This window comes from Bidens hawaiensis, unplaced genomic scaffold, assembly GCF_021521415.1.
Source record: "Bidens hawaiensis isolate Kalapana, Puna unplaced genomic scaffold, B.hawaiensis_p1.1 tig00003244_1, whole genome shotgun sequence".
Taxonomy (NCBI): Eukaryota; Viridiplantae; Streptophyta; class Magnoliopsida; order Asterales; family Asteraceae; genus Bidens; species Bidens hawaiensis.
This window is the reverse complement of record NW_027491178.1, coordinates 2,446,502-2,472,222: the sequence shown is the minus strand read 5'-3', so window position 1 is coordinate 2,472,222 and position 25,721 is coordinate 2,446,502. Positions and strand designations below refer to the sequence as shown.

Genomic DNA, 25,721 nt, shown 5'->3' with positions numbered 1-25,721 from the left:
TCACATTATCTATTTTCTCTGTTTTCCACTTGCAACCCATATGATTGAATTCTTGATTATAACTTAAATTGATCAAATTAATCTTTCATAACAAATTTCAATATTGTACGTAATACCATTGTTATATTATTATCAATTATTTAAACAAAAGGTCATATATAACTTGTATTTATCAACTCTTGTATTGTAGTTAGTTATTTAAGTGTTTAGATATCGCAGACAATTCATTATAATTTGTTGTTATTAGTGTGAAACTTATAATCGATCTATTAATTAATCATTGTGTAGATTATTGTTTCAATTCAAAAACTATATATATATATATAACAATTTACTATATCTATTGAAGTTCCGTCAAATTCCAATTCAATTTATAGATTTCAATTTATTTTTAGAAAAAAAATTTACCAGCTGAAAGGATAATCAAGTCGAAAAAGAAACAAAGAACAGGTCATACATGAATTTCATGAGATGCTTTTTCAACTTCCTCAGCAACTTGGTCATTTTTCGGTTGTTGTACTTGCTCCTCCTTCAAGAAAAAATGAGAGAAAAAAGTTACTGATAAAAGCTACATTTTAGTGATGAAAAACTAAAAATTTGGTGACGGAAAACAATTTCAATTTGTAGATTTCAATTCTTTTAAAACATTTTAGTGAAAAAAAATGATGAAGGAAGGTCTTACTAGAATTTCATGAGTTGGTGTCTCAAGTTCCTTAACAACTTGATCCTTATCTAGCTGTTGCACTCCCTCAACCTTTAAGAAATAATATATATATATATATATATATATATATATATATATATATATATATATTGAGTATAAACATTTAATACGATGAGGATAATTAATTAAGGTAACAGAAGATAAAAATATTACAACGTTATGGAATACACACGCATTTTGAATCGAAATGAAAAGGCAATCGGCAAGGTCCCCAATAAGCCGGGACAACCTCCTATAAAGTAGAATTTCCTTCATTTGAAAAAAAAAATCACAAACACGTAACCGTGTTTCAGTTTGAATCAACATTGATGTCTACATATCAAGTCTTTCAAGATCCGTTACATGTAATACACACACACACACACACATATATATATATATATATATTTCGCTTAATAAAATATAATAAAAGAATCCAATAACAATAGGGAGACAGGTAAGCGGACAACAAACTGCGTCACCACCCCTTTTGAATGGCAAAACCGATCCTAAAAAAAACAAAGTTATCGTTCTTCGGCGTCATTGAATTACTGTGCACGACCAGCTGAAATTTAGCTATTAAAAATGTAGCAATTTATATGTATTCCTTATGCATTAAAATAATATATGCACTTAATGGTTAAATTAAATTAAAATTTTAATATATATATATATACACATGTGACTTACTTGAAAGAACAATGCTTTCTCAAGTTCTTTGAGAACAACGTTCATTGTTGGACGTTGGTCTTGTGTTTCTACCACACATTGGTTAGCAACTTTTAAAAATGTGTGCAAAGAATCCTTACTAGCTCCTCTATTTGCAATAGAACTCTTTTTACAAATTTCTTCCTTTAGTGTAGGATCATCATGTCCTCTAGTGTTCCCGTGCAGAAGTTTCGTCTTACCACATGAACTAGACCTTTCTTACTTTCCTTACGGTAAATTTGGTCTTTAGCACGCCTTCCACATACAATTTCAAACAAAACTCCTCCAAAGCTATACACATCGGTCTCTCTGTTTAACTTACTAGTATTCTTATATTCTGGATCTACGTAGCATTGTGAGTCAAAATGTATTTTTCTATACCCAGCTTTGCCATTTTGATGTGGAGGTAAGAATGTTGCCCATTGAAAGTCTTCAATCTTTGCCTCCCAATTCTCATTAAACCCGATTCTAACGCAGTTTATATCACCGTGTATCATAACTTTTTTGTCTTCCATTTGAAAGTGAAGGTAATTCAATGCACGAGCAACACCAATGCAAATTTTCAAACGTTTTTCCCAAGTTAAAGTACACATTTCTTTGACATTTCCCAAATAATCCTTAAGAAATCCATTAGAAAATTTCTAAACGACAATCATCATATCATAACCATCAACGCAGAATCCTAACAAATTGACTAGGTTGTGATGTTTAACACTAGATAGCATTTCAAGTTCTGTAAAAAATATTTCTTCTTCTTCCTCTTCATCTACAGGAAGGAAGCGCTTAATAACTATAGTGTTATGTCTCTTGGATAGTTCACTTATACTCTTCCCTTCTATAGAGAAAGTGTTTTCATTATCAAAATGACCAAGTTCTACGGAGTACCAAGTATGGTAATTGTTAGATCCAATTTTGTATTTGTCTGAAAAATTGTTGGTGGCTAACTTTATGTCATTGAGTTGAATCTTCAAGTGTTCCAAGTTCTTTCCCTGCAGTAACATGTAACAAGAGGAAAAGAGAGTTACAAAGTATGAAATTATAGATACTTGTCAGAAGTATGAGAACAATTTTTGGTGGTTAATATATTTGTAATCACTTTTAGGAACCCTAGCGGACTCAAATGACCAAAAGAAAAAAAAACTGAACATAAAAAGAAAAATAATATCTTATGCTAGTGGGTCCCATAAATAAATATCTTCCCTCCTCCGCCGCACGTACACCACAGTTCACATGGTGGTAGTTTGTGTTTTCCATATGAAGAAACACAGATTTGAATCGGTTAAGGTTAGGTCTATATTTCCACAAGGGTTACCGGATGAAACTAGGTTAAAATGAGTAGAGAGTCAAGCAAGATCGGGATCCGAATCCAAATCCTGCAAAACAGAATCACCGTGAGCTCGTTACATGATGGACAAGATGCGAGGTCTTCCCGTAACCACCTTCCGATGTGAGAGTAAATATTGTTCTTATAGAGAGAGAATACAAGTTGATTGATGTAATATGAGAAGTGTGAACGAATACCTCATGATGATGAACCATGTATTTATAGCTGGGAATGGAGGGATATGTTTAGTGGGACTTTCACTATCTAAAAGATGCTTTCCTCTACTTGAATAGACATGTGGCCGAATCTAATAGGAGATGACAGCTAGCCATGTGCATGGTTGTTAGAGGACGTCCAGTTGTTGCAACATTCATTAATTTTCAAATCCGAAATCCCGACCCATTTTAAATTTCCGGTTTGTGCATATATATATATATATCAAGTTTCGTTTCATGTATTTATGTATTTGTATTCGTTAAACAGAACCGTTTTGTCGTTTCAATGCATCCTTGTTTGTCGTTTATCATTTATATAATATTCTCGATGATTTACGGTTATCGTTCGTTAATTTTCTATTCAGTCTGTTCAACTAACAAAACTCTGAGATTTAAAGTTTTTATTTAATCTTGTTCCAAACTATACGGTATAATTCAGAAATAATCCAAGTATATTAACTTTTATTACAATTATAAAACATTTCAAAGTTAAAGGGTCAATTTGTAGTTATATTTCAAATATGTTTTAATATAACTTGAAACTAAAGGGGCAAAAAGTGTAAAAGTTGTTTAAAATATAATACTCCCTTATAGGGCGGTGCAACGGTTCAGAACCGCGAGAACCGAACCGGAACCGCAAAATGACTAAAAATAAGAACCGGAACCGGTTATTCTAAACCGGTTCGGTTCCCGGTAAAGTCGGTTCTTGTCGGAACCGTTTCCGTTGTATATTTATCAAATGCGTTGTGCAAACTTTGCAAATTACAAAACAAGTTTATATAATTGTATGTCTTCTTTCACGGTAAAATTAATTTAGATCATAACATGAACATCCGTTATATTTTTGATTAAAACCTAATTGTTTAAACTTTAATTATAAACTTGTTTTGTAATTTGCAAAGTTTGCACAACGCATTTGATAAATATACAACGGAAACGGTTCCGACAAGAACCGACTTTACGGTAAAATTAAAGTTTGTCCCATTACAAATATCAATTTTCAAAATTTATTAAATAATTTCCAAGCTTACCCTTACACAAATGCAATCATTCAAACTTTCTTAAATTTTGTCTTTTTATATATGTCAATGGCATTATAGTCATTTGTTAAGCAAATAATGCAATCATTCAAACTTTCTAACATTTTGTGTTTTTCAAACTATGACACTTGTAGAGAGACGGAGGGAGTATTAAAATAAAAAACCCAACCCTAGCCCCAACCTCGCTTTTTCGGCCTAAAGGAACCGACCACCATAATGACAACCCCCAAAACCCCATTTTTCGCTCATTTTGACTCGTTTAAAGCTCGTAACTAACTTAAAACTTAACACATAACGACTAATCAACAATTAAAACACGTTTTAATTACCGAATTTCATTACTAACGTCGTAACCATCGCCGGAATTTGCTCCAATCTCATTTAACACGATTAATCACCAATACGCTCCAATTACTAGTATAAATAAGACCCTAAACGACTACTAAACTCGCACCAACCTTCAATCCTTCTCTAACACTCTCTATAACCTCTAGTCAATCCGTTTTAATCTGACTCCGGCCAACCACGGTTCTCTGTTAATCTATAAACCTTAGAGGTAATTGTTATATGCATTGTTATTGTTTTTAGCCATCTAACAAAACCCCTAAACTAATTTTTACAAACATGGAACGAATTTACTTATTGTAATTCTAGGGTTTTGTTGAGGAAGAAGATGGATTTCTATTATATATATATATATATATATATAATTTCTCATACACAAACCACACAATTGAGTTGGTTGAGTGGTTAAGTCGTTGTGCTGCACCAATGAGGACCTAGGTCCGAATTCTGGTTAAGTGTAACATCCTGAAATTTCTAAAAATAATATGTAATATATTATTTATTTATGATGGAAAAGTTTACTTGAGTTAGTAGAGAAATAATTAAATAATAAAGATGGAAGGATAAGTAGGCTTTAAAGATAAAATTAAATATGGACTTAAAAGGAAAGATGTGCCTTAGGTCCATGGGATTAAGGTAATATAAATACCCCTTAAACCCTAATCCTTTCCATTTCCATTCATCTCTACACCATAGCCTACACATTCAAAAACACACACTTCTCCAATTCCCGTTTTTGAGAAAATAGCCAACAAAGACATGACGATTCCCAGAAATCTAAACGTCGGATCGTTCTCAAATTTTAACTGAGTGTTCATGGCATATAAATGAAGATTTACACTATCAGATCTTTGATCAGAGGTTGGGAAGTCCGGTTGATATCAGCAAAACCGTAACAACAAAAATGGAGTTTTTCCGGCAACAGTTTCAGTTTTCCGGAAACTGTATCGACGGCCTCCGGCGGCGGCAGTACGCGGCGCTTGTAGATCTTGGAGAGACGGTTCTGTGGCCGCTTGAATCACTCAATTACGAGTTCATTTGATATGGTTTTGGTCTATCCGAGTGATTTCGATCATAAACCTCAAATGTACGTTTTTGTTAAAAATGTTTACTTTTCATGTACGGATTTGCATGTAAATTTGTAGGATGATTGAACGGGCCATGATTATTTATAAACTAATAAACTTGATAGTAAACGGGTTAGTTGGTTCGTTTCGGGTAAAACGAGTAGTGTTCGGTTTGTGAAAAGGACGGGTAAACGAAGTCGGTTTTACATGAAACTTAGTGGGATAGTAAATCGAACCTTATTATGTGAGAAAAATGTAAACCTGAACATAAACAAGTTGTTACGAATGAAACGGGTTATACGGGTGCATATGTATGGACGCATATGATGTTAGCGTATAAGGGTGTGTATCCGTATAAGTATATACGCCGTATAAGTTGCAGCGTATATGTATGTATCTAGCGCATATGTATGAGTACGTCGTATATGTATATAGCGTGTATGTATGCATATGTGCAACGTATAAGTATGACCTGCGTGCATGTATGAGTGACGTATAAATATGACCGACGTGTATGTATATGTAACGTATAAGTATGACCAGCGTGTATGTATATGCAACTTGTATGTATATGTAGTGTGTATGTATATGCAACGTATATGTATATGTAACGTTTATGTATATGAAGCGTATATGTATATGTAACGTATATATATGTATGACGTATATGTGTAACTTATACGTCAGATGTACTTATGCGCTGCGAGCAGCTTATACGCCATGGAGGACTTATAAGGGCTTAAATTATTTTCTGAAATAAACGAAAGATAAACAGCGTATACGTACGTAAATGATAGACATGGACTTATATAATATATTGTTAGTACACGGTTTTGCATCTCTAGTCTTTGTATCTATCGTTAATGTATTTGTCATTTTATTTATGTAATAAAGTATTAAAGTATTAAAGTAGTTCGTTAATGTACAACCTAGTTTGTTAAGGATGTTAAACGAACTAGAGCTAAGTTAAATATCCCTACTGATTTGTTAAGAATGTTTAACGAAACAGGGGGTGATTCGTTAATGTTATTTCTTTAAAGTGTAAGTAACAAAGTGGATGCTAGTTCGTTACGGGCTGTGTAACGAACTAGATCCATCGTCTATTTATAGTGGCTTTAGTCCACAGTTAATTTAAGTATTAGAGTTTTCAATTATCGAATCGCTGCCCGATTACTCTCTCAAGCTTCATACTAATCTTATTATATACATACTTCCAATTAATATATATAGTTAACGTATTACTAACAATCGATGGCAATCATGAGCTAGATCCGTGTTAGGATAATTATACATAGATCATATCTGTGTGTTGGATTAACAAGATCAAACAAGTGGTATCAGAGCTGTTGGTGCTCTTTTGCTCTTGATTTTGATAGTTAATTCGTTATTACAAAACTGTTAATTGTTATTTTGGTATAACTTTGTTTTCAGTTGAGTTTTGATCAAATTGAGTTTGATTTAAACTTGTAATGGACTGATTGGTTTGGATTTGTGATACATAAGGTATTAGAAGGGTGTGGATAATCGGAATTGGTATTTGATTGGAGTTTGGATTGAATTGGATTGGATCTGATTTTGGCCGAAAACAGGAGATTGGTTTTGGTTAGATCGGATACGAGTTAATTGGTTATTGGTTACGGGATGATACGAGTTGGATTCGTGATGTGGTTGCGAGTGTTTTGGTAATTTGATTGAACGATTTGGTTGAGTATCGAGTGTGTATTACAAATTTGTTTATGGGTTAAATGTTCATACGTTTTTCCAGATTTCTGGAAATTTGTGTTTGAAGGTTTGATGATTTGAAGATTCAAGTGGTTCGCTAACTAACATTTTAGCCTAATTCGTTCACATCTTCAAGCTAATTCGCTAGAATGATTAGCTGATTCGTGAACCATTTTGCTACATATTTCTAATTCGTGTCAACTAGTTCGTGTGACACGTGTCTTCCCTCGGTAATTGTTTTATAACAACTTTTGCCACGTGGCATTTGCTGTTAAAGGTTTGTTATAACCGTTGTAACTACCTAATTCGCTATAGGTTGATTCGTCATCAACTGTAGCTAATTCGCTACTTCATTCGCTAAGCATACTCTTAATGATTCGTTAAAGGAAACCATTTTGTTTCGTTAATTAATTTGTAGACTAATTCGTTAAAATCATCTTTGATTCGTTACCTGATCAATCTTAACTTCGTTAAGGTGTGATTCGTTGATTACTGTTTACAGTTCGTTAATACTGTTCACCGTTCGTACTACTATTCACAGTTCGTTACCATTGTTCACAGTTCGTTAATTAAATTTTCAGTTTTAACCCTTAGAGTAATTTGAAATCTTTGTCATTTAGCAAATATGGCTGGTATGTATGCACTAGCTTCCCAAAATATGTTAATGCAACAAATGTTACAATTGGATACCGAGATCGGTTCACATTCAAAATGTCCACGTTTGATGAAATTTAGCGATTTTGCTAAATGGGAACCCCGTTTCCGTGCTCATCTAGGGTCAGTTCACCCTGATTGTTCTTATTTCTTGGATGACGTTTACACTGTTCCAATGATTGGGGATGTGACTATTGGTTTTACACCTAAAGCTATTTCACAATATTCGGTTAAAAAGAAGAAAGCATTGGAGATTGAGACAAAGGCTTATTCTACTCTTACCATGGCTTTACCTGGAAAAAATCTTTCACCAAGTAGGGAGTATAAAGATTTGTGCTTCATTATTCCAACATATTCGTATGAGAAGTATGGGTAACACCGCTGAAAGCAAAAAGGTTATGCTCAAGTTTCAATTCAGAAACTTTAACCTACTTAAGGGTGAAACTGTTGAAGAAATGACAACAAGATTTAATCATTTGATAGCTGAGATGGATAAGATGAGATTGGAAACTTCTGAGATTGATAAAATTGATACCATTAAAAGTGCATTACCGAGTTCCTACTCGACTTTCTTGATGGTTCTGAAAGAGAATAATTATTTCAACAATGAAGATTTGACGGCATCAAAATTTATGCAAAAGATCGAGGCACGAGAATACGATCTTAAATGTCAAAAGTCTTCAAAAGATAGTCAAGATCCTGCATTTTTATGGTGGGGGTATGCCATTAAGGTCAACCATTTCACCTATCACTGCATTTCTCACACAAAATGCAAGTGAGAATGCAACAACTATGTATAGCGATCCACATGCTTGTTTCTATACGGCTGGAAATACTGGATTCTCTGGTGTTTCTTGTTCATCTGGAGGATCTGGATCTTCATCACCCACAAATCAATTCTCATCTCAAACAAATGTAAACATGAGGGAGACTGAACAAAACTTTGCGTTTTTGTCTGCCTTCATGACTTCATATGAGAATTTGGTTAGTAGTAAGATTGCAACGAGCGTCTTGAGGGATGAAGATTATGATCAGATTGATCCTGATGATTTAGAACTGATGAACTTAAAGTGGAACATGGCTATGATAGTCAGGAAAGTGAAAAAGTTTATGCAGAGAACGGGTAAAGATCTTCCGTCTTTGAACAAGAAATTGGGGTTGATAAATTAAAAGTCAAGTGTTACAATTGTCAAGAGTTTGGGCATTTTGCCAAAGAATGTGATAAGCCAAAGAAGGAGTACACTGGTCCCAGAAAGCAAGATCAGAACTCATCGGGTAAAAGTGGAAGTGATGTAGGAGAGTCTTCTGGAGTTAAACCATCGTCTTCCGGTTCTCAAGCAATGTTGTCAAATGTAGATGGGGATGACTGGTCACAACGGTTGCTGTGTGGTAACAATCAAGCAAATCTGCCAATGTTTGGATTTCCTGAGTACTTTCAAGATGTGAGTGGAAGTGAACTCTCTTCGGATGCTGATACAGAGTCTGAGACTGATGATTCAAGTGAAAAGCTTCCAACTACTTTTGCGTGTATGGCAAAAATCAGTGATCCAACCATGTCTGCTTACATGGCTAAGAAAAATGAGGTTAGTACTTCTACTTCTAAGTTATCATGTGCTGATTGTGAAACCAATAGGTCTAAGATAGACTCCTTAAAACTTCAAAATGATAATTTGCTAAAAGAGATAGTTTCATTAAAAGACACTTATAGGCAATCCTTGACTTCTCAAATGAATTCAAGAGAGAAAATTGAGGCCTTAACTATAAGTAATCATGATCTTAAGGCTGAGTTATCGGTTAAAATGACTATAAATGATCAAAAGTTTCAAGAAATTTTGAAACATAGATCAAAGATAACCAAGCTTGAAAATGAGGTTCTTGAGTTAAAGACAAATTGGGCAAATTTAGAAATTCTTCCTTTTTGCTAAATGAAATAATTAAAGTATCTGGTAAGCAAAAAGATTCAAAGAAAGGAATAGGTTTTGTCGAAATTCCACCACCGTTTCATAATGATTATAAACCAAATCCTTTTGCTAGAAAAGAAGAGGATGTGATTGTTAAAGAATATGTGATTCCTGAAAAAGCAAAACCAGTTAAACCTGAAACTGTTAAAGCCCAACCTTCAATTCAGAAACCTCATGTTCAAAGCAACAAAGTCTTTGTTGATAATGTTGATAAAGTTATCATTGAGGATGTGTTCGAACCTGAAATCATACACAAGAACAAGGACATTCTGAGTTCAAATCACATACTTTGTGAGTCTCATGAATTTAAGGAGGCTGTGTATGGTTCACACACAACTCAGGTGGAACAAGAAAAACATGTTAAGGTCACACCAGTGAAGGCTAAAAAAGCAGAAAAGCCTACAATTTCTGACGAGGATTTATTGCATTTTATAAATCCTAATGCCTCAAAGCCATCAACTGCTCGTGTGTTTAAGTTAAAAGGGATTGACACGATGTTCACTGAGAAAGACATTCCGATTAGTATCATTAAACCGGAACTGATTGAGAGTGTGTTTCACAATGAAACTTCCAGGATTCGAGATCTTGAACGTCTGTATGCTCAAGCTAAAACATCAGTTTCATCTGATCCTTTGACTAAAGCTAAGCAAGTTTTAAAACATGCTAAGAAAGTTCAATTTGTAAAGTCAACTGGAACCGATACATTGAAAAGTTTCTCAAATTGTTCTAACTTTGATTTTTATTTGAAAAAGAAATCTGAGTCATCTGATGATTTAGCTAAGAGTTTTACCAAGAATGTGAGTTCTCATCAACCATCTTTATCATATGTTAATGCTAAACCTCAACACGATCGTATAGACATGCGAAGCTGCTTTCTTTGCGGTCAACATGGTCAAGTCGTGAGAAATTGTGGGCAGCAGAAATTTCAAAATCTTCATCCTTTTGTCAAGAACCTTTCCAAACCGGTCCCTTTGATAACGAAGATTCTGAAACGACCTGTGTCATATGATGATACTCACATCATGTTCTCAAACGTGAATCCTCGAAAAGTTGTTCATGTAAATGAAACTCATGGTTCTTTTAAACCAAAGTTTATTCCAACTGAACCGGTGTGCAAAAATGTGAACTCAAATGTAGTTCAAGCTGCTTATCTAAGACGAAAGTCTAAGAAGCCTGTAACTTATTCTCAAGTTGTTGAACAACAGTTGAATTCAACTAAGTTTAATTTTTCTCAAGAAAACCAAAAGGTGCCCAAGACTGAGGTCTGGGCTGCCTTTTTGAACTAATCATTTTCATTTGTGTGTAGGGTACGTCCAAGGCTATTTCCGGTGAAAACTGGATTATGGATAGTGAATGTTCTTGTCATATTACCGGAAATCTCAACCTCTTAACAAATGTGAGAAATATTCAAGGGGGTTATGTAGCGTTTGCTGTGAACTCTGGGGGTATGATTACAGAAGAAAGTGATGTTTCGAATGGGCATATTACTTTTGAGAAGGTTAACTACTGTGATAAGGTAGACCATAATTTATTGAGTGTGTAGCAAATATGTGACAAAAAATACACTACAATATTTACAGATAAAGAGTGTCTGATTCTAAAACCGGGGTATGTGATTCCCGAGGACATGGTTGTCATGAGATCACCTCGATCGAATGATATTTATGTCTTGAATATGAGTTCTAAAGTATCAACATCGATCGAAACTTGTTTTGTCTCGAAAGCAACCGAGAAAGATTCTATTATATGGCATCGTAGAATGGGTCACATTCATGTTCATAAGATGAATTATTTAATGGCAAATGACCTAGTTGACGGTGTGTCTTTGAAGAATTTTAAGTTATCCGATCACTGTATTGTTTGCAAAAATGGCAAACAGAAGAAAAAGTCGCATCCTTCTAAGTTATTAAATTCCATTGATACTCCTCTTGAGCGACTTCATATGGATCTTTTCGGTCCAGTGAATCGTGCGAGTATTTCTGGAGATTGGTATTGCCTAGTAGTTACTGATGATTATTCAAGATACTAATGGGTCTTATTGATGAGTTCGAAAGATCAAACAGCAGTTCTTGTTCAAAATTTAATCACTAAGATCGAATCACTTTACAAACAAAAAGTGAGTATAATTCGAAGTGACAATGGTACAGAATTTAAAAATACTGTTTTGGATTTCTTTTGTTTACAAAAGGGAATTCATCGAGAATACAATGCCCCGTATGTGCCACAACAGAACGGTGTAGCTGAAAGAAAGAACAGAACGTTGATTGAAGCTGCTAGAACTATGCTTGCCGATTCAAAGCTTCCTGTCCAATTTTGAAATGAGGCGGTGAATACTGCATGCTTTACACTCAACCGAGTTCTTACTGTTAAAAAACTCAAGAAGACAAGTTATGAGCTGTTGATTAATCGTAAACCTAATTTAAAGTACATGGAACCGTTTGGGTGTCCTTGTACGATGTTGAAAAAGGATGTTGGAAAGTTTGATGAAAAGTCCATTGAAGGGTATTTCTTAGGGTATGCTTCTCAAAAAAACGGGTATTTAACTTCACTTCTGGTTGTGTTGAGGAATGGTATCATGTGGATTGTCAAAAATACATCACACCTCAACAAGGGAAAGGTCCCGACTGGATGTTCGACTATGATGGTTTATTTAATTCTTTTACTCCAACAACTGAACAACCTGATGAAGATTTGGTTCGTGCTTACTTTGAAGAACAACTGGTAATTCCAATATTTTCTAGTTCTAATGATGTTGAAGCTCCAACCGTTGCTCCAACTGAAGATCCTGAAAATAATTCTCCAGTTCTTTTTGATTATACATCTACTTCTTCTGATGATACTCCAGCTGATGATCAAGATATTGAACTTGATAGTGATGTTTCATCTCACGAGCTGGGAGAACATTACACTAATTTATTTGAAAATGTTACTGTTCCTGAGAATCCCACTCTTAGGATTCATAGTTATCATCCACAAGAAAACATCATTGGAGAACTTGATGTGGGAGTTCAAACACGTCATCAAGTTGCTTCGTCAAGTGAAAATAATGTATTGTGTGCTTATACAGATTTACATTCGTCTGGAATTGTAAATCTTGCTAAATTCACTTGTTTTTTATCCCAAGTTGAGCCAACAACTTCTCGTATGACTCTTCAAGATCCTTCTTAGGTAGAGGCTATGCAAGAGGAATTACAACAATTTGCACGATTGGGTGTTTGGGATCTTATCAATAAACCTGCTAGAGTCAAGAATAGGGATGACAGTTAAACCCGGACTCGATGGGAATACCCGAAACCCGACATAATTGGGACGGGTATTACCCGTCCCATTAAGGTTTATGATTAGTTTTGAAATTTTTCGCGTGTCTGGGACGGGTTTGGGATTTATAAAATATCCGGTTACCCGACCCGATTACCCGATACCCGATTATATACCCGACATAATTTTTTATATATTTGTTATATATATGTTTAGTATATAATAATATTAAAAATTAATATATATATGTTTGCTTTTGTTACTTTTGATAAGTGGTCATCGTAACATTTAAAAAGTTTAATATTATTCTATTATATCTATGCTATATTATAATACATATAGCTAGGGCAAAACCGTCCTTTTATTCAAAACTCTTAATTTTGGTTATGCATTTAGTACAACTCCAAATGCATCCCCTCTCATATTTCCCTCTTCTTATCAAAATTCAAAAAAAAGCTGTACATTTTCATCAGTTTCTCTCTCCTAGCTTTCTCTCACCTCTCATCTACGACGGCCCATGAGGATGCGAATCAGAAAACAAAATGCAGATTGACACTTATACACAGCGCCATAACCAAAATGGGTAAGCAACTCTACTGGATCTTTGATTCGTGCAAGCAATTCGTTCTTGTAAATTTGTTTTCAATTGATTTACAATATACACATAAGGTAATTGTTTTCTTCCCTCAAATCAGCTCTTTTTCATCTAAATCTGTTTATGTTCATGTAATTTATTTTATCCGATTTTGGTGGGATATTCGACTGTCAAGGAACGAAATCGAGGGCGAGGATGCATACTCGATACTCATTTGAAGTCACTCCCTTTCAGTTTGGTAAGAACTCACTCTCAAAGGTTGACATGTAGTAGAAAGGAATCATAATATGACCTGTGATGAGTTATTGAAGCTAATTAGGGTCCTCCTTTGTGTAAAAGAAGGTTTGGTGTCATCTTAAAGCCATGATCTACACAATTAGCAGTAGCAATCTTCAAGAAATTTTCAGACTTTTGTTCTCACATATATATCCAATATATCTTTTTTGTCAACGAAATATCCAAATGCTTTGTCAAAACCACAGCAAATGGATATTAGTTAAATGTGTCTATATTGAAAAAAGAAAAACAAAAGCAGGTTTGGCTTAATGGTTCGGTTTCATGTTTTAAACTTGAAACAGGCCTTACAACATTTTTTTGTTTAATTTTTTATTTTTTTCAGTCTAGGAATATGAAATTGTTTGTATGTATATTTTTAAATAATACTTGGTCATTTTAAAAAAATAAAACCAAACATCAGTTGATGGTATGTTTAGTATATTGTATGCATTCTAGAAGGGATTACGCTAGCATGTACAGCTTGCCTTGAATGGTGTGTGATTAATGTTGGTTTTGCCACTGCTAATTATGTTTGTTGTTCTTCTGTTGAATTGAAAAGTCTTTGGTTGCTGTTTTCTTTTTAATAAGATTAAATTCAATGTGTTGGTCGGTTGTGATGGTTCGTTCCGGTTTGAGTGGTTTGATTCTAATAAGTCGTGTAGATAGCATAAAAATGTTTTAACGCTCAAGGAGGGTTCATAAAACCTGTTTTCTATGTTTTTGGGGCCGAACACGTACAAAAAAGTTAAAAGTTCTTGAAAATGATTAAATCGTGTATTGATGGTTGAACGCTTAAGAACCGAAAGGCATGCTTTATGATGATTTCGGGGCTGTTTTGAAAGTTTTAAAAAGTGATATGTTTTAAGAAACTAATCAAACTAATTTTGTGTGAAAAAGTTGGTTAATTAGATGGCTAAAAGATTAGACACTATAAATAACATCACTAGATGTCTTGATTACAAGTAATTTCACATATTTTCTCACTCGATTCATTCTTTTTTACAATATTAATGTCGTTTCACGTTTTGTTTTATCTCATAGTTCAAGTTGGAATGTTGGATTCCTACAAGTTTTTATTCTTATGTTGGTGCAGCTATGTTATTGATGATGTCTAGCAGTAAGTTGATCGAGCAGTCCTACCTCTTATAATCTAGGGCGTAAGCTTGCTCATTATCTGCAGCAGGTATTACAATTTCGGTTCATTAATTTTGTTTCTGCAGATTTTGTTTTAAGTAGATTTCATTACTGCATTATTTTGTTACTATAGTTTAAAGTATGTTTTATTTTTCATGAATAGTTTGATAAGGTTAAAAAGAGGTTTCTTGAGATCTGAAAGCTTTGGAGAGAATGCTTAAAATGAACCGCCAAGGTATACATGTTTGTTTATATATTTAGTTTGAGATATGAGATGGTACAAAGTTTAGCAAGCTTTTGAATGTGCTTCACATTTTTTGTGTTACTTTTGTAATTTTCAGGTACATATGTTAATACAAACCGTAGATTGGACAACATACAAGTTTATGGTTTTGACTGACTATAGTTTGGCACATTGCTCTCCTAGCTTACAAAAATTTATCAATGATAAGGCGAAACAACATTTAGTAAACGAGGTATGTCTTGATATTTGTATAGATACTTTAATTATGTTGTTTCATGGCTCACTTTAATCGAACAATTTTTTTTTTGTTCATTTTCTCATTTAATTCATGTTCTTCTTTTGAGTCGTGGTGCACCATCGTCACACTCTTCTTTTTGATTTATAAGTTGTGTTAGTGGTATCCGTTTGGTTCGTGTCAAAGGGGGCGTTTTAAGAAGGTATCAGTTCGCTTCATGTGAAAGGTAAGCATTTTATAAAGGTATTGATTTGATTCTGGTCAAACGAGTTGCTTTAAAAAGTATCAGTTTGGTTCGTGTCAAAAGTTGCCATTTCAAAAAGGTGTCTCTTTGGTTTAGGTCAAAACGGGACATTTTAATTTGGTATCGCTTTTGTTCGAGTTCAAACGGGTCATTTTAAAAAGGTGTCTGTTTGGTTTAGGTCAAAATGGGCTTTTTAAAAAAGGCATCGGTTTGGTATGGTTCAGTTCAACCCGGGTCGATCGGGAGTCAAAATGTAAATCAATGATACACCGCAAACCGAACCATTTTCTACCGTTTGAAAATTATAAAATCATGCGACTGATAGTAAAAACAAAAACTGACCGTGAAACCAAATCAATGACCGGTTTTACGGTTTAAACTGAGCCGTGGTCTGTGAACACCCCTAAAAAAGAGAATAAAAAAGATAAATATGTAAGTTTGATTTATGCAACTTTTACCCTTTCTTATTAGGTTCTTATATGTAACGTTTTTATTATTATGATACATTATCTTCTTATATCGTTATCATTTTTCTTTCATCATCACTAGAAGATTTTTTGTATTTAAATAAATTTACATCTTTTTAAAATGTGTAATAAATTTGTAGATAAGATTTTATAAGTTTACATATTAAGTTTAAATATTAAACATATATTAAAATATGTAACAAATATATTTAACAAGTTTTAACTATAACATATTAAGTTTAAATACTAAACATATGTTAAATATGTAAAAATGGTAAATAAGTGATTGGATCTAAAGGTACGCGTAGTACTGTTTGGGAGTTAAGTGATCAGCAGATGCATACATGTGATTTAAAGTTTACATATTAAGTTTACATGTTTTTAACAAAGGTTCACGTAGTTTCGGAATGTTAAGTGATTAGCAGATGTATAAATTTGATTTGTTTGTCAGTCCGGAGTGTTTAAAAGAAAAACGTATTAGAAAATTTCGGAATCTAAAGGTCATAACAAATCAGGGGCATATTTGGTAATTTGGAAAATTCTGATTACGATTCAAATTTGTGTCAACAATTCACTCGGGTCAAATGTCAATGTTTTTGTCAGGTTCAATATTGGCCTTTGTCAAAGTTTGTAACGTGCATAAATGGATACGATATTTCCGCATTAAATTTTGCAAAAGGTATTGTTTGGGATAATTTCGGGTTGTTAGAAACGGGCCAGAAACAATAACAGCAGGTAAAAATAGTTTTTGTTAATGGTTCATACATTTGATTCGGGTTAAATTCGTTGTTGGTCGGGTCAGATTTTAATCCAGGGGTAATTTAGGTATAGGTGTGTTACAGATTTGTTGCATACGGGTCAACATGATTATTTTTTTAATTTTAAAAAGTAATAAAGCTGGTTAAATGTATTTTAACTTTATATATTTATTTTTAAGGCCTTAGATGAGTAAGCTTTGTGTTTGAGGGATTACTAAATTCTTTTCATATGCAAGTTCTCTTTTGTTACTTTGTGCTTAATTATTTTCAAAGATTTATTTCATTTAAATAACAAAAGTACACTTTTTTATTGTAGATTGTGGTGCACTACAGCAGTAGACTTTGACTTTGTACAAGACTTATACAGTGGAAGTGAAAGTTCCATACTCGTTGTCATCGAAGACTGTTAGGTACTTTTATGACTCTGGCTCGGGCTCAGCACGTTTACTGTGTTTTGGGCTCTGGCTCGGAAGGGCGTGTGTATATACATATATACTTTTATATTTTATAACTTTTTCATGTTTTTTTTTATCAAATCTTTATTCTAGATGCTCCCTATCAAGATGGGTTAACCACTCGAAATACAAGGTCAGCCTTCTCATTTTAAAATATCTTTATGAACAATATATTTATTAAGTACAATTTCTTAGTTTTGTTTTTTAGATAGCTGGGCTATCTTTTCTATTCAGTTGACCCGGATTATGCTTACATCCAAGGAGGCTAACTATGAGGTTATAAATTTGAACTTGCAATAGTTTGTTATGAAACTTTATTTGTTCTAATCTAACAGAAAGTTTATTTCTTTCGGTTGCAGGTATTTTGCAATCAGTGAAAAGAACGTTAGATAACATATTCGGTTAAGGTAGATTATATTGTAAGTGTCAATAATCTTTTAATTTGTTTCTCCAGTCTTGTTATGATTATTTTATCAAACAGAAGAGGAATGGCAAACATAAATAGCGGATTTTACCCAAAATCATAACTGTAATCGAACTTTAGGTTAATCGATAATAATAACCGTTTGATTTCGTTTAACTCGGTTTCGGCAATTTGGTTTCACGTATTGGTTTGGTTCAGTTATTCAGTTTAGCCCGGCTTGGTTTCGGTCAACACGGGCCATTTAAAAGAGATACCGGATAGGTTCGAGTCAGAAAAGTGTCGCATTGGTTCGTGTCAAAACAAGCCATACAATTAGAATGCCAAACAACATAATGGGTCAAAGATGAACTGCAGACAAGACAACTTTTGTTGATTCTTAGATATATATTTATCTTTGTTCTTTGTTTTTATGCTTGGGTCGGTTAGGAGAAAACCATAAACATAACCGAGCTGTCGGTTAGAATGGCAACCGATCAGTTATGTTTTAGCCGGTTTTACATGTTGATTCGGTTCGGTTATGCTTTACTGACTTATGTTTCTTTGTTTATTTGACCATATTAGTAAGTTTTATGTTCATTTTTCCGAACAGCTTCTTGTGGTTTTAAGGTCTTTTGATGCTAATTAAGATAAGGAGGCTATTAGGTTTCATGTTACAAAGTTGTTTGTGGGTTTAATATATTGTGTTTGTATTATATAAGTATAATATATACATAATTATTCACTTTTTAACTTCAGAGTGTGGGAAAAATATATGAAAGGTTACTGAATTTTTGTTGCTCTTTTGCTTGTCTTGATAAATGTAATACTTTGTTTCAACAAGCTATGGTATATAGTTGATTGTTGTATATGAACGCATTTTAACGTTGAATACAAAAAGTGGTTGTAGAGAGTCCAATGTTTAGAAATATTTAATCAAGTTTCAGATGGTGGTTTATTCATTCTCAATATGACTTTAGAAACTTTCATATTTGATGTTAAGTTAGGAAAAGAACTGGTTCTAGACCTGATTTGGTGTATCGAGAACTGGTTCTACGTGGCCCCCGGGTACAAACCATGTTTCGGTTTATTATAAAAAAATGCACCAGGAACCGACTAGACCTACTTGTTGTAAATTGTTGCCGCCGCATCGCGCGGGCTCCTACTAGTGTATATATATATATATATATATATATATATATATATATATATATATATATATATATTGTCAAAACCCGATAGAAACCCGATGGATTTAATTTGGGTGTGCCCGACGGGTATGCCCGAAACCCGCGGGTTTACCCAATACCCGATGGGTAATTACCCGATAAAAACCCGACGGGTCCGGGACGGGTCTGGGACGGGTTTTTATAATCGGGTTCGGGTCTAGGAATACCTAGACCCGTCCCAGACCCGACCCATTGCCATCCCTAGTCAAGAAGGCGATTCCGACTAAGTGGGTATTTAAATGTAAGAAAGACGATCGTGGGGTGATCGTAAGGAACAAGGCACAGTTAGTAGTCCAAGGTTTCCATCAGAAAGAGGGTATTGATTACACTGAAGTATATGCTCCTGTTGCAAGATTGGAGTTTATACGAATTTTTCTAGCCTACCCAGCTTATAAGAACATAAAAGTCTACCAAATGGATGTTAAAAGTGTTTTTCTCAAAGGTGAACTACATGAGGAAGTGTTTGTTTTATAGCCTCCGAGTTTTGAAGACCCCGATTATCCTGACCGAGTTTATCGTTTAAACAAGGCATTATATGGTCTACATTAAGCCCCGAGAGCTTGGTATGGCACGCTCGCCGACCATCTGACGGATAATGGTTTCAAACGTGGGACTGTTGACTGCACTTTATTTTATAAAAACATTGGTGATGATCTTCTCCTCGTTCAGATTTACGTTGATGATATAATCTTTGGGTCAACAAACGACGAGTTGTGTAAGGAGTTCGAAAAGTCAATGCAAACCAAAATCGAAATGAGTTCGATGGGAGAGATGAATTTCTTTTTAGGGTTGCAGGTTCATCAGTCTGTTAAAGGAATCTTCATTCACCGGACTAAGTACGTGAACGACGTCTTGAGCCGATTCAAGATTACTGCCGGAAAAACCCCTTCTACTCCTCTCCCCGTGGGTCACAATTTATCACCGGATGAATTGGAGGATATTGTCGATCCTACCCTCTATCGAGCTATGATTGGTTCTTTGATGTATCATACTGCTTCTCGACCTGACATAATGTTTGCTGTTTGTTTATGTGCTAGGTACCAAGCTAGTCACCGAGTGACTCACCTGGCAGCGGTCAAGCGAATTCTTCAATATCTGAGGGGCAATCTAGACGCCGGGTTATGGTACCCCAAGGACGATAATTTTGATCTTACCGCTTATTCTGACTCAGATTATGGAGGATGTAAGATTAATTTCAAATCTACTTCAGCAGGATGTCAATTTTTAGGAAGCCGGTTTGTTTCCTGGCAGTGTAAGAAGCAGACAACGGTCTCCACTTCAACCGCCGAAGCTGAGTATGTTGCAGCCTTGAGTTGTTGTTCCCAGGTTTTGTGGATACAACAACATCTTCGCGACTACGGTTTGAAGTTTCTTACTACTCCCATTTTAATTGATAATTCTGCTGCCATTAGCATCACCAAGAATCCCGTACAACACTCTAAAACGAAACATATCAAAATTCGATATCATTTCATACGAGATTGATTTGAGAAGAAATTAATTGATCTTGAGAAAATACACACCGATTTTCAAAAAGCTGACTTATTTACCAAGGCATTTGACAAAGCGCGTTTTTAATTTTTGCTTGGTTTAAATGGCTTAAAGACCCTTGCTGATGTCCTGAAACTAGGATAACTATCTTTATTTTTAGCTTGTTCTTCTTTAAAATTTTATTTTGGTTTTGGTTTTTAGAGGGTGAAATAGAAAATACAAAAATATTGTGATTTGCGTTTGTATAGATAAAATCCAAAAACATTGAAAAATTTGAAAAATCGAAGATATTGTGTCTTCATGTCTTTAATGTTTTTCCGTTAAAATTTTGAAAATCCAAAAACATTTTAAAAATCCGAAAAAATCAAAAAGATTGTGTTTTTGTTTGTATAGAAACAATCTGAAAATCCAAAAGATGGTGAAGTTTTATTTATAAGAAAATTTTGAAAATTCAAAAAGATTGTGAATTTCTCGTTTGTATAGAAAAATCCGAAAAAGACAAAAAGATTGTGTTTTAAGTATGTAAAGAAAAAAACCAAAAAGATTTTTGCTTACGTTCGCTGAAAATTATGTCAATTACTTCTATTTGAAGGATATATACTTGTATATGTTTGGTCCTGATAATTTCTTGTAAATATTCAGGATAGTCATTTACCTGACAATTGTAAGTATATGGGGTGTTCGTTATGTTTTTTACTTTATTTTCTCGCTGAAAATTATGTCGGTTATTTAAGTTTGTAGAGCATGCTTGCATGCATTGGTCCTGTTATCTACTTGTAGACTGATAGGATAGCCATTAATCTATTGACTAAAAGTCACTAGGGTGATTAAATTCATTTTGTTTTATACTCCTCAAAATTTTGAGTTTTTGAAGCAAAAAGAGAAAATGATAGTACATTGATTGATTGACCCCAAATCCAGTAAGAAATAAGCTTAAAAAAACTGAGTGCTTAATTGCATTGGTGCATTGATAGGTCTTAAACAAGTTGTTAGAGTAAAGTATATGATATAAACATAAAGAAAAGCCAAATTGAAAGAGATGTTAGTCTCTAGCAAAAGTCTCGGTGAGGATGGCAGAAATGTAATAACCGGTCATACTAAAGCCTTATAGCTGTTGATAACCCAAATATATAATAAAGCAAATAACAAGCGTTAGGGTTCTTGACACTGTGAGTCTTTATGCGGCTTAATCATCTGGGTATTCATATTCATGAATATTTCACTCGCTTTTAGAGCAAACCCAAAGTCATTAAACTTGATCACTGTTGTACTTCGTACAATATAAATTACTGACTTGATCAAAATTCGCAGTTAGTCATACAATTGTTCCTCCCTTGTGCGCGTCTTAATACCAATAAGAAACGGACCCAAGGGGACACAATGTATGTAAGCCGACAGATGGACTCGTGCATACTCACTCACAGTAAAGGAAACTTAATGCATTGCTCAAAAGTTCTAAAATTCTCAAAATTTTGATCAACACTATAATGGTTTAAGTCAAGTTGGGGTGATTTGGCAAAAATCAAATTAAGCTTGAACCGAGATTAGGGGCTGATAGTTTCTAATATTCTGTGCGCTAATTGAACCATTAATCATATCACAAAAACACTTGAAGACTTGTTATAAGATTTAGATGGACAACAATATCAATGACCGACTTAACGCCAGTCATAATAACGGTGAAATATAAAACTGAGATGGAAGGGCAATTTGGTCAATATGATTCTCTGCTTAAACTCAACAAAAATCCAAAAAGATGTATTGCTTTTGAAAAACCATACAAAAACACAAAAACATTTTCTGTTCTACATTTTTAGTTTCGGATATTTTTTGTGTAAATATTTCAAATCAAAAGATCAAAATACAAAAAGATTTTGCATTTTATTTTTTACATATTATTTTATTATTTAAGTTATCGGTTTCAAAATGTGAAACGGTTTAAGGTATTTGATTATCGAGGTATGGGATCTCGGTAATCCTTTTATTTTGAAAGAGTTATTTAATGAATTCTAAATTATTTTTTTATTAATTTATTTATTTAATTCATTTATTAATTTATTTATTCATTTAAAATTAAATAAAGTATAATTCGTTAATTATGAATAACGAATTATGTTGTTCTAACGAACTACTTCTTAGTTCGTTACTCTAATTCGCTTCCGCACTCTGTAACGAATGACTTTAATTCGTTATGCATAATTTAACGAATTAGACAAGAATAAAATCTGATTCGTGATGACACGTGCTATTTTAATCTAACGAATCATCTGATTCGTTAATTCAAAATTCAAACGAATCATCTGATTCGTTACATTGGGAAACGTGTAATGTCAGTATATATAGGACGGTATGCATACGAACCGTCCTACTTCTTCTTCACTTTATACGATTACTCTGGCCATTTTTCTCAGAAATTTCAAACTTCACTAAATTAATTTCTGTTTATACCATTGTGATTATAAGGTATAGACGATCATATCTATGTAATTTTCGTCAAAAATCATACATTCTTGAAAGGTTAATTTTGTTAATATTGTTACCGTGTTTGAAGTTATTTGAACTTCAATCCATAGGTTGTCCTACAAGTTTTGGACCATCAATTTGTTACCATTATCATCGGAATGTATTTCCGAGATCCATGGTGACATTTAATCATAGAGACATGAGATACTGACAAGTTCTGTGAAACGAGTACTCGGGTGTTAGATTAGTTTTTAATCGCAAAAGCTATAACATTTGTAATTACAAAAGCTATAACATTTGTAATTATTAATGAAACGAGTAATTATTAATGAAACGAGTACTCGGGTATTAGATTAGTTTTTAATAAGTTATGTGGGATAGTTTTTAAAAAACTGACCCGATCACCAAAAATATGTATACTCATCTACCCAAATCATAACCAACAAAATGCATTTTCTTTTAAGTAAACATAATAAGATATATATTTTGATATTTTATCAGGTTACTTCTAACAATCTAACGGGTATACCCCAATGCACATAGGTGTATCGATACTTAACGGGGTAATTACTCACCCGACACACATATCAAATAGGAATGAGCATTTTCGGTATCAAGTTTTGAGTTTTCGGTACCGATATTTTCGGAACATTTCGGCACCGGTACCGGTACCAAATATTTGAATTTTCGATATTAGTACTGGTACCATCCCGAGCTCATCCCTAATACCAACCATGTATTAGCCAGGTACAAGACAAAGTGTCGCAATTCATTATATTCATTATAGAATTAGGATTGTCAATACTCACCCCTATTATCATTCTCAATTAAAAAAACACTTTAAAAAAATCTTTAAAGGATTAATATATAAATAGTAGTAATTAATAAAACACAATATATACAATCATCTATAATATATATAAACGAAATCATAAAAATCCTACGTGTCGCGATGTGCTCGCTTTCTTTTTTTGGAGTCACCAGATTTGCTTGATTTTTAAATGGGGGCTTCTCATGTATTTGACCCGAATTACGGGTATGAGTCTCATCAAACCCAGATGTTTTTCTTAAACGTGTTATAACATCTCATTAAATTAAAAACCAATATCACCAAATATTTGATATAAAAATCCAAAAAAGTAGGGATATACTAAAAAAATAATATCTTATTTATTTAAAAAAATATATATTATTTATAATTAAAAAACCAATTTTATAGTAAAAAAATAAACATCAAATCAATATAGCTTTTAAACCGAGTCATAACATCACATTTATTTGTGAAACAATTTATCATTAAACTATAAGTATATTATATAAACTTTCATACAATAAGAAAAATAAAAATTCAAAAAATAAATAAATATTAGAAACAAATAATATAAAATAACCCTCATTACAAGGATAAAAACTATTTATGTAATAAACAAGTGTTATACAATAATTTAAGATATCGTAATTTTAATTTATTTTTCTTTCTCAATGCTATATTTAAAAGTAAAGTAAAAAACCAAAGGGCTTGTACAACAGTATCAAAATATTTGTTAAGATGAGAGACCTCTCAAATGGTAGAAAAAATTGACGCTAAAAAAACAAATTAAACAAAGAGAAATAAAGTATCATACATAAAAAAAAGTTAAATAAGAAAAGACTTACAAAATTCGGCTTAAACTTTAATGTCTGCTTCAATGCTTTCTCTAGTTTATCAACAATAATGAGAATATTTGGGCGGTCTACTCGCTCTTTCTCTAAGCAAGAATATGCCATTTTTGAGTATATTCTAAGTGAATAAGGGGATATTTGATTCCTTAGATCAGGATAGACATTATCTTGCAATGTTTCCTTTTCATAATGATATTTGGCCAATCCAGCTAGAAATCTATTCGTCCCGTTCTTAATATATGCTCTCCTCCCGCACAATAATTCGAATAAAACCACACCGAATGAGTAGATATCTGACTTGTGCGTCACACCCTTGCTCTTTCCAATTTCCGGGTCTACATACCCCATTGCGACAATAGGTTCAGAAAGGATGACCCGGTCCATTCGGTTAACGGATTGTTTGACGGAAACTTTAAAACCAGATAACTTTGGTTCCAAGTTCTCGTCTAATAAAATTGAGGTGCTGTTGATGTTAAGACGAATAACAACGTAATCACGTCCCTCATCATGATGGAGGTAAGTCAACGCACGAGCCACGCCTGCGCATATCTTCAGTCTTTGTGGCCATGTAAGATTCGGGTTGTCCAGATGCTTCTCCAGACTTCCTTTGGCCGCATAAGTGGTTATGATGACCTTCTCGTGTTTCTCATCACAAAATCCAACAATAGAGACTATATTTGGATGATTGAGATCAGAAAGCATTGAGATTTCGGTCCAGAACTCGACGTCTCCATCCCCTTGCTTACGATGATCTAACCTGAGCGCAGAAATCTTGATCAAATTCACGGAGCGTAAGAGCTGTCCTTTGTATGCTGTTCCGAGTCCACCGTGGCCGATGAGGTTATCTTGATGAAAGGTGTTGGTGGCGTTGAGTACGTCTTCAAGTGGGATTTGTAAGTGAGAAAGCTTGGTGTGTAAAGTTGATGCCATGTTTGGATCTGTTTATCAAGTAAAACAGAGAACCATATATATATATATATATATATATATATAGAACCGGGATTAGTAATCCTCTCTTTGATTTACGAAAACACAAAGTGTGCTGGATTAATGTGAGAAGGAATACAAGGA

The 25,721-nt window shown here is 33.7% G+C and overlaps 1 protein-coding gene across 1 annotated transcript; it reads right to left on the bottom strand.

The window, feature by feature from the left end:
• Nucleotides 1-1,835: 1,835 nt before the first annotated feature.
• LOC143623031 (putative serine/threonine-protein kinase PBL28) lies at nucleotides 1,836-25,621 on the bottom strand. Its single transcript, XM_077094039.1, has 2 exons — nucleotides 24,645-25,621; nucleotides 1,836-2,400 (listed from the first exon to the last, which is right to left on the bottom strand). The coding sequence occupies exons 1-2, from the start codon at nucleotides 25,578-25,580 to the stop codon at nucleotides 2,053-2,055; spliced, it is 1,284 nt and encodes a 427-aa protein (XP_076950154.1). The 5' UTR covers nucleotides 25,581-25,621; the 3' UTR covers nucleotides 1,836-2,052.
• Between the last annotated feature and the right edge of the window lie 100 nt (nucleotides 25,622-25,721).